The sequence below is a fragment of the Nannospalax galili genome, unplaced genomic scaffold (genome assembly GCF_000622305.1).
Source record: "Nannospalax galili isolate Female #2095 unplaced genomic scaffold, S.galili_v1.0 scaffold653, whole genome shotgun sequence".
Classification (NCBI taxonomy): domain Eukaryota; kingdom Metazoa; phylum Chordata; class Mammalia; order Rodentia; family Spalacidae; genus Nannospalax; species Nannospalax galili.
The window spans coordinates 2384303-2393865 of NW_008334077.1; the positions used below are offsets into that span (position 1 = coordinate 2384303).

A 9563-nucleotide genomic window follows, 5' to 3' on the forward strand; every position below is an offset into this window, starting at 1 on the left:
TATTTTGCCCTGCCTCCGTCCCCTGCTTCCGGAAGTCAATTTGGGCCAAACAACCGGATTTCTCTTTTTTGCGTTCTGCCTACTACTACTCGTTCTCAATTCCTTGGACGTTTCCTTCGCTCGGGCCCACGTCTCGCCCACTGTCCGCACGAGCACGAGGCCAGCGCGCGCTTTAGTGACGGGAGCCCTCGAGGGACATGGCGACCACGGCGGCGCCAGGTGGCGGCGCCCGAAACGGAGCTGGCCCGGAATGGGGAGGCTTCGAAGAAAACATCCAGGTAATGGCCCCAAAGCTCCGGCTGCCAAGCCGTCCAGGGCCAGAGATTCACCCTCGGGGCCTGGAAGGCCGCTCGGTTAGCAGCATCTTTTGTCTCCTTTGGGTCTTCCATGAGAAAGTCAGAATAGTGCCGACCCGCCTGGCCTAGGTCTCCGGGCCTGCCCGAGGCTTTAAGGTAAAGTGCTGTTGCTTTGCGGATGAGTTAGGAGGTAAGTCTGTGTCAGAGCGTGGCGCTGGGGGACAGGATTCATTATTGCTCGCCAGAACCATCCTGTGTGTAGTCTTGAGGATTGGGAAAGACAAACGGGCCCTTTTGCAGCTCTGAGGCTTTGAGAGGGAAAGTAGGAAAATAACACGAACTGCGGGTAAGTAATACGTTTCTTGGACCAGGAAAGTGTGGAGACTGAGAGGTCTGCGAGCAGTGAAGGGAAGGGACATGGTGTATGTGTAGTGATTCCAAACTATATCCTTAGCTGTCGAAGAGCCTCAAACCCCAAGATGAGCAGAGCACTAAAGGGTGCAGCAGAAAGCACCCTCACCCTAGAAGCCATTGTCTTCACAGGGTGGGGGCTCCGCTGTGATTGACATGGAGAACATGGATGATACATCAGGCTCCAGCTTCGAGGATATGGGTGAGCTACATCAGCGGCTGCGTGAGGAAGAAGTAGATGCTGATGCAGCTGCTGCAGATGAAGAGGATGGGGAGTTCCTAGGCATGAAGGGCTTTAAAGGACAGCTGAGCCGACAGGTGGCTGATCAGGTAAGCAAGACTGAATTTCTGGTAGATGGAAAAATGGACCTTCAAAAGTGCCGTGTTCAAGTTAGTTTGCATTGCATTTTCCAGTTAGAACCACACAGAAATTCAGCAAAAGTAGGCAACAGTCTAGATCAGGAGTTTGATTTGCTCATCTCCCTTCAGATGTGGCAGGCAGGGAAGAGACAAGCTTCCAGGGCTTTCAGCTTGTACGCCAACATTGACATCCTGAGACCTTACTTTGATGTGGAGCCTGCACAGGTTCGAAGCAGGTGAGGATCCTTAGAAAGCTCCCTCCTCACACTTAATCCCTCATCCACACTACAAGCAGAGGCCAAACCCTGAGCTCTGGTTGGCTACCCCTCATTGTAACCACATCACCCTATCACCACACCTATCACTGAATGCAATCTAAGGAAAGCACACTGCCTTTGTCCTCATCCATCTAGTGACTCCTTGCTTTCCTTCCAGTCCTAGCTCAAACAGCACTTGTTATTCTTCAACCCACCCCCAATTGGTTCTCCCTGGGGCTTCTATAGCACTTTATTATCCTCTGCCTAGTGTCACTTGAGAATGGAGTACATTCTTATTCTTGGAGCTGTCTCCCCAAAAACCAACAGCTCCTCAAAAGCAAGCTTTTGCCTTCTTTATCTTTCCTGGTACCAGAACAGTCTATAAACCAGAATTCCAAGGTATAGTTGTTAAATGACTTTTCAAGAATTTGGGTTAATCTTGGACTTGGTTCTTTGTTCATCCTTGAACCAGTGCTATAACCCAGGGCCACTGAGCAAGTATTAAAGCTATTGCTCTATCAGAGTTTGCTCCATTCAGAGCACTATCCTGATGGTGTCTGAACTCCTGTGCTATGATGGGACACATAGGAGAGATGAAGAGTCTGGGCAGGCTGCTGGGTACCACAGGGAAGGCATCCCAGAAGAAGTAATATCTAGGTTTAAATAATAATACAAGATAACCTAACTAAAAATAACAATAACCTAAAGTGGTGTTACATAGTAGTCAAAAGAGAGGGGAGAAAGGAATACATTTTTATTCCTTCTGTATGGAATCTTTATACCACTTAAAGTGTCTTTTTCAAAAAAATGTTCAGTTCCTAGGGGAATGTTAAGCAGGAAGAGGCAGGAAGCACACTGTTCCCCTCAGTAGTGACATCTTTCCCAGGGCTTCTGAATTCCAAGTCCCCTCTGGTGAGGTTTTTTTTTTTTTTCAGTAGGGGTGCAAGTCCACTGATCTCTCCAGTCTCTCCAAGTAGCTGCTGCTCCAATCAGCTGTTTCAGAGGGTTGGCCTTCCTCAGTGTCTGTCTGTACTCCCCCTTCCCCAGTCATCCAGCATGTCCTCTGGGCCAGCCCCATTCCCTGGCAGTAGAGACATGAGTAAGATCCAGACCCTGTCCTCCAGAGCTGCAGTTAGCACTGCCTCTGCTCTCATCTTTCCTCTCCTCCCAGGCTCCTGGAATCCATGATCCCTATCAAGATGGTCAACTTCCCCCAGGTGAATAGGGAACAGCATGTCTACAAAGCAGGGGGAGGCCCCGGGGTAGAGGGTGGGGCTGCCAGGCCTAGCCTGAGAAAGTGTAAAGAGAAGAGGCATTGTAGCCTCCAGCTTGATGGTTGCTGTGTTGACAGAAAATCGCAGGTGAGCTCTATGGACCCCTCATGCTGGTCTTCACGTTGGTTGCCATCCTTCTCCATGGGATGAAAACATCTGACACCATTATTGTAAGCAGTTCAGACGACTGGGGGTGGGGGCGGGGGGAGGTGCTTAAAAGCTGCCTAAGGACATCGTGGAGTAGCAGGAGCCACTGCAGAAGGCCCTGAGTGAGGCTGAGATCAGATGTATCTCAGCACTAAGTAGAACCTTCACCCCACAGCGGGAGGGTACCCTGATGGGCACAGCCATTGGCACCTGCTTCGGGTATTGGCTGGGTGTCTCCTCCTTCATCTACTTCCTCGCCTACCTGTGCAATGCCCAGATCACCATGCTCCAGATGCTGGCACTGCTGGTAAGGAGCCCAGCCTGGAGGTGGACAAGGGTCATCTTATAAAGAGTAGCAAGGCTTTACTTGCTTCTGTCCTGGGGTCTGTGGGACTGGACTGGGAGGAGCAGGCCAAAAGACCCATTGATTTCCCATGGCCCACTGGGACCAAGGGCCAGCCCAGCCTGAGTGATCTTCCTCTCCTTTCTCCCCAGGGCTATGGCCTCTTTGGACACTGCATTGTCCTGTTCATCACCTATAACATCCACCTCCATGCCCTCTTCTACCTCTTCTGGCTGCTGGTGGGTGGGCTCTCCACCCTGCGCATGGTAAGCTGAACAGGTTTTGCTGTCCAGCCTACAGAGAGCTCTAGAAGGATCCACTGACAGTTCTGCCATGGGCTAGGGGTATCTTCTCCATCCCTCACTTTGAAATTAGGCCCACTGAGCTGTATTCCTGTGATCCTAGGTGGCAGTATTGGTGTCAAGGACTGTGGGCCCCACCCAGAGGCTGCTCCTTTGTGGCACACTGGCTTCCCTGCATATGCTCTTCCTGCTTTATCTGCATTTTGCCTACCACAAGGTGGTAGAGGGTAAGTGGCAGGAGGGCCTGCACGATGGAGGAGGTGGATGAACTGATCTGGGGGTCTGCACATTTAGCTCCCACTCACCGTCCTTCCTCCTTTCAGGGATCCTGGACACCCTAGAGGGCCCCAACATCCCACCCATGCAGCGAGTTCCCAGGGATATCCCTGCTGCTCTCCCTGCTGCCGTGCTCCCTGCTGCCAGGCTTCCCACCACTGTGCTCAATGCCACAGCCAAGGCACTTTCAGTGACCCTGAAGTCACACTGACCTGGCCTGAAACCCTTGGCCAGCCCTGTCTCCCCCAGCTGTGGAGCAGAGGAAGATTAAAGGACAGTACTGATGACTTGTCTCTTCGATGAGGTCTGCAGCTGCCACTGAGTGATGCTGCCTAAGCACTTCCTTGACACCTGTCCTTGCTTCTTGAGGGTATATGGCCAGGAACTCCTGGCCAGGACTGCAAGGCTCTTTGGCCAAGTGCAGAAAGTGGATCAGCTCCGCTGAGGCCCCTCACCACCTACTCCTTTCTCTTTCTCCTGTTGTCTTGCTAAATATAGCCTTGATAATTAAAATATTGATTGCAGTGTGGAACTTCAGCTGCTGTTGCAGCCGTTGTCCCAGTCACCCTACTTTCTGTACAGGTTTTTGTTCTGTCAGCAGTGGTAAGGTCACATGTTCTCTGTACCCGCACTCAGCTAGGCAGGTTGAAGGTACAACGGGCAGACCCCATAGAAGGCATCAGCTGTTTATGGCCCCTGCCCCTGAGAGCTAGGGCAACTTGACTCACAGAGCAGGGGGCAGGCCTTAAGTACAAGAGCTGTAATCATGTGTATGTACACCAGGCTTAAGTCTGAGCTCAGCTGTGCTTTTAAGAAGCAGTGGAGCATTGACAGCCTAACAAAAACTAAATGCTATCCCCCACTTCATTACAAGAACCTCCTGTGCCTGGGCCACTGTGACTAATGTCCCTAAAGAGCTCACATTTGCAGTCAAACATGGCTCTGCCCTGCTTTCACTGAGGCTAGCTCCCTTGTTTTCTCTGTCTTCCAGGTGTTTCTAAAAACCACAACCACCCTACTTCGTAAATTTTGTTTTTTAAATTTATTATTTGGTGTTTTGAGACAGGGTCTCCCTGAAGCCCCAGCTGGCCATATAAATCAGGCTGACCTCCCATCTCACCTGCTGCTGCCTCTGGTGTGCATTACCCCATCCAGCACAACCCTACTTTTTGTTTTTCGAGGCAGGGTCTCCCTGTAGCCCCAGGAACTCACAGAGATACACCTCTGCCTCCTAAGCGCTAGGACTAAAGGCACCCTATTTTTTTTAAAGGAAAAAAATTGTCACCTATTCCCCTTCTTGGTTATAAGGACTGAACGGGTGCCTTTCTGCCCTATGTTGCACAAATAAAACCCACAACACCATCCTTAGAGAATAAAATTCTTAGCAACAGTGTGCTCCAGCCATTGTGCATACCCCTCGCTGAGCCGCACCCAGGGCTTGGGCCAGTCTGGCACCGCTTGATTTTGGCATCCCCACCCTCAGCGACATTAAGACATTTTTAAGGCTGAGCACGGGATCCCCTGCGTGTACACAAGGTTCACTTGCCCTGATTCAGGGCGCTGTGACGCAGCCGCCATATTGGCAGGGAAGTCCTTCTGGACTGGAATCCCCACGCATGCCGCGCCTCGCGTCACAGGGCCATGGGGGCGGAGCGAGGCGAGGATTGACGGGCCAAGGACTTCCAAGCAGAACTGAGTGGCTGGAATCTTGGCGTAGACGCCGAGTCTCAGGATTCAGACTTTAATGGAGAAACACGGGAGGAGTAAAAGCCGCAGCAACCCCAGCCGTCTTCTCGGGCGTGCCTCCATCTCCCCACCCTCGGACCGAGCCGCAGCCCTCTCCCTTTCCAAGTGGCCCCACACCCAGGTCAGTCCCGCACTCCAGCCTCCTGGTCCCGAGAGGAGCCAGCGCAGGCCTCGTGGGGGGGCGGGGCGAGCGCCAGTGACGCGGCCGTTGCCATAGGAACCCGCCGCCGGGCTTGGGCGCAGGAGCTGAAGCCCAAGCTGCCGCCCGCCTCCCGCGCCGGCCGTCCGCGCGAATCGTGCGGCCCGGTTCCGGGGTGGCGGGCGCAGCCCGGCCACAGGGAAGCGGGAGCTACCTCCGAGTGAGGGTCGGCCCGGTGCGTCCTGCGCCGCCGCCCCTAGGTCCCCGAGGCCAAAACCGCGAGCGAGAGGACCAGCGCGGGGCAGCTACAGCCCTGTTCCCGGACCGCGCGCCCGGGCCCGCCGCCCAGACACAGACCACACGGTCCACCCCCGTCCCCGCGCCGCCGCCCTTGCGGCCGCCTCTGCCCCGGCCTCCACCGCAGCCTCTGCCGCCGCCGCCACTCCGGCCGCGACCCCAACCTGGGCCGCAACCCCAGCCCCGCCCCCGCCCCCAGCCGCGGCGCAGCCAGCCTCTGCCCAGGCGAGGACCCAGGTGCGGGCCCCGGATGCCCAGCCGCGGCACGATGCTGCCCAGCTCCATCCAGATCTCGGGGGAACCGCTGTCAGGCGCCGAGGTGCGGGATATCTGCCGCGGCCTGCGCGACAACGCGGTGCGCCTGCTCTCTCTGCGCGGCTGTCGTCTCTGCGACCGCGACTTCGGCCGCATCTGCCGGGCTCTGGCAGGGGCCACGTCCCTGGCGCAGCTCAACCTTAACCTAGGCGTCGTGTCCAGCCCCAGCCGCATCAAGCAGCTGGCGGAAGCGCTTCGGACCAACCGCTCCATCCAGTCCCTCTTGTGAGTGCGTCCCCTCGTAAGGAGGTCCCGGGCACTGCACCCCTACACACGCACACACATACACACACACACACCCTCTGCCACCCCTACACACACATACACACACACACACACCCTGCCACGTTTTAAACCGACACATTACCTTCCAGTACCTGTCTTCCCACTGACCTGCCTTCCAGACCTTTAACATACATCTCATCCTTCTGCCATGCCTTCACCACACCCTCCAAGCACATCATTTCCTGACTTTACACATGCAGACCCACTAGAGATGGGATGCCCTCCCCTCGTGGCAGGGAATGTCATTCCTCCCCACCTTATCCCCAGTTACTTCATTGTGAAGCTCCTCACTTCCCAGGAAGGATCACCTCCCATGGAGACTAGAGCCCAGCCCTTCCAGTTCTGCCCACTGAAGGATCTCAGATGACTTTGAGCATCTATGCTGTCTCCCCAGTTCACCATCCATATACCCCTCCCAGTGCAGTGTTCTCAATCCCAATTCCTCTTCCATCCATTTGCCTTCAAATCTAGAATTTTCATTCTTCCTTCCCCGGGAAGCCAGTCTGAGGGGGAGGGGTGGCTTTTCTAAATAGATAAAGTTGATGCCAAAACTGGTTTTCCAACCTTCAGCCTACATGGAAGCCCGCTGACAGATGCGGGGCTGGCCTTGCTAAACCCAGCCCTGGCTCTCCACCCTGCCCTTGTGGCACTTGACCTGGGCGACTGCATGCTGGGTGATGAAGCCATCAACCTCATCTGTGGCCTCCTCCCTCCAGACGGTGCCAAGTCTGGTGAGCAGATCTCTGCTGAGGGAGGGCATGGGCTAGTGTGACTCTGAAGAAAGCTAAATGCAGAGTGAAGGGGATGTGGCCCAGAGCTAAGTGCTGGGAAGGTGGGGGGAGGGCTTTTTGCCTTTCCTCCGAAGGGAGAACTTGGGGAACTGAGCAGGGTGGAGACTCAGATCCAAGCAGGAGAGGCTCTGGGCCACTGTGGCTCCCAGCCACTAGGGGTACCCCAAAACACAGGATGGGAAAAGGGGCTGGAGGAGGACCTGACTCTACCCATCCTGGTTTCTTGCCATGCTGTTGCGTAGGCTTGAAAGAACTAACACTGAGCGCCAACCCTGGCATCACCCCTAAAGGCTGGAGCCGCCTTGCCATTGCTGTGGCCCACAGCTCCCAAGTTCGCGTCCTCAATCTGGACTACAACCCCCTGGGTAAGCTCAAGACCATTCCTTTCAGTTTTCACTGCCTCCTGTCCTATTCAAAAACCTTGGACCACCAGTTGCCATAGTAACCCCCACCTAAGGGAGGGAAGATGAGTGGTCAAGTAGAGGAGCCATCTTTTGTGGCGCACCTAATGACCAACAGGTGGATTAAAGCATCAATCAGAGCCCCTGGGTCTGACTGCTTCATCTCCTCACTCACCAATCACAATGCTCCTCTCCCACCAACCGTCAGGGGCTCCTGGCCAGGGGGCAGGGTCCTGACCAAAAGCAAAGATTAACAGGTCTCTGTGTGAGCCCAGGTGACTGAGTATGCATGTTGTCTCCCCAGGTGACCATGTGGCAGGGATGCTGGCTGTAGCTGTAGCCTCAAGCCGCACCTTAGAGGTCCTAGACTTGGAGGGCACAGGGCTCACAAACCAGTCAGCTCAGGTGAGAAGTCTCGGTCATGTTTTGGAGACAAGCTAGGGGATGTGGTGGAGACTAGTCTATACCCAAGGGGTCACCTGTTGGAGCTGAGGATTGCCTGAACTATGTTCATCCTTTTCTCCTCTCCTTCCCACAGACCCTGCTGGACATGGTAGAAAATTATCCAACAGCTTTGCGGAGCCTGGTGCTGGCTGAGAACAGCATTAGCCCAGAGTTGCAGCAGCAGATCTGTGACCTCCTCTCTGAGGGGGAGGAGGAGGAGGAAGTGGCAGGAGGGACTGGTGACACCCAGGAATGGGAGAGAGGACGGGAGCCTGCTGCCCACCAGAGGGGCAGCAGCTCCTGGATGTGCCCCAGTGGTAAGAACCCAAAGGGTTGATAAGAGCTAGGTCTGGAAGATTCTGGGCAAGGGTTCGGGGTTGGGGAACCAGGCCATGTCTCTCACTTATTTGTGATCCCCACTAAGGAACAAATGGTAGCCTGAATACCCTTCTGCCCTTCCACAGATCCCAGCTCACAGATGGTGCTAATGACATCAGGACTAGGGGATAGTCTGTTGGCTGAGACCGAGATGTGACTCTCCACTTGGCTGTGCATCGTTTTTATTTGTCTGTGTCCCCACTACCTTCCCCCTGATGTCAGGGAAAGGCCCTGGGGCTATGGTGGGGTGGTGGTATACTGGGGCTCTGGCAGCTCCTGGCAGTGTGGTGGGAGGCTCTGGAAGCTGTGACTAGCTAAAAGCCTTGGGGTTTGGGCACTTGGACCTAGGGTATTAACTTTGAATTTGTTGGCAGCTCTAGCTGCAACCCGCTGGCTCGGAAGAGATTTTATAAACTCCACAACCTGGCTTGTGGCTGTGGTCACTGGGGGATGGCCAAGGGGAGGAACTGGCACTACCACTAATCAACACTAGGGGGCAATATCACCATACAGGCCAAACTGGGCACACTTCTCTCAGCTGGCTCCAAAAGGCCAGCCTAGGTCTAGGACCTGGGGGTTCTGGGGTTACAGATAGCTCACATGCCCCATAAAAATTAGTGAGGAGCTCGGCTAGACTGGACCCTGCTTCTGTGGAGAGACTTGGACCCTATTGTTACCTGAGCACCTCCTCCCCATGCCCTGGGCCAAGAAAAGCCAGGGGGTAAAAGGGAGGCCCTGGCAAAACTAGGAAAAATGTAGGACTGGGAGGGAGTACGTAAGACTAGGGACAAGAAGGGGCTGAAGAGATGGCTCTGCAGTTAAGAGCACATACTGACTGCTCTTCCAGTTTGGTTCCCAGGACCCACATCAGGCAGCTCACAACTACCTATAACCCCAGCTCTAAGGAGACTCAAACACATCTGGCTTCACAGGCACCCATATGCATATACACATACCCAAAGACATAGACATAAATAAAAATAAAACAATGTTGAGTGTGGTGGTGCACACCTTTAATCCCAGCACTTGGGAGGCAGAGGCAGGCAGATCTCTTGAGTTCCATGCCAGCCTGGTCTATATAGGAAGTTCCAGGCCCCAGCC

At 54.6% G+C, this 9563-nt stretch overlaps 2 protein-coding genes across 2 annotated transcripts; both read left to right on the top strand.

Moving 5' to 3' along the window:
• The first annotated feature begins 43 nt into the window (after nt 1–43).
• Yipf3 (Yip1 domain family member 3) lies at nt 44–4195 on the top strand. Its single transcript, XM_008829068.3, has 9 exons — nt 44–278; nt 840–1037; nt 1197–1303; nt 2496–2541; nt 2676–2768; nt 2921–3052; nt 3241–3354; nt 3494–3617; nt 3714–4195. The coding sequence occupies exons 1-9, from the start codon at nt 198–200 to the stop codon at nt 3875–3877; spliced, it is 1059 nt and encodes a 352-aa protein (XP_008827290.1). The 5' UTR covers nt 44–197; the 3' UTR covers nt 3878–4195.
• Nucleotides 4196–5308: 1113 nt separating this feature from the next.
• Nucleotides 5309–8889, top strand: Lrrc73 (leucine rich repeat containing 73). Its single transcript, XM_008829067.3, has 6 exons — nt 5309–6388; nt 7019–7179; nt 7482–7604; nt 7945–8045; nt 8179–8401; nt 8549–8889. Exons 1-6 carry the CDS (start codon nt 6099–6101, stop codon nt 8617–8619), a joined length of 969 nt encoding a protein of 322 aa, XP_008827289.1. The 5' UTR covers nt 5309–6098; the 3' UTR covers nt 8620–8889.
• The last annotated feature ends 674 nt before the right edge of the window (nt 8890–9563 follow it).

Excerpts from the sequence above, each read along its gene's own strand:
- Yipf3 (XM_008829068.3), top strand. The coding sequence starts at position 198 with ATGGCGACCACGGCGGCGCCAGGTGGCGGCGCCCGAAACGGAGCTGGC. Across the intron at positions 1,038-1,196 it reads GCCGACAGGTGGCTGATCAG|ATGTGGCAGGCAGGGAAGAG; the intron begins GTAAGCAAGACT and ends ATCTCCCTTCAG. Across the intron at positions 1,304-2,495 it reads CCTGCACAGGTTCGAAGCAG|GCTCCTGGAATCCATGATCC; the intron begins GTGAGGATCCTT and ends CTCTCCTCCCAG.
- Lrrc73 (XM_008829067.3), top strand. The coding sequence starts at position 6,099 with ATGCCCAGCCGCGGCACGATGCTGCCCAGCTCCATCCAGATCTCGGGG. Across the intron at positions 8,046-8,178 it reads TCACAAACCAGTCAGCTCAG|ACCCTGCTGGACATGGTAGA; the intron begins GTGAGAAGTCTC and ends TCCTTCCCACAG. Across the intron at positions 8,402-8,548 it reads CTCCTGGATGTGCCCCAGTG|ATCCCAGCTCACAGATGGTG; the intron begins GTAAGAACCCAA and ends GCCCTTCCACAG.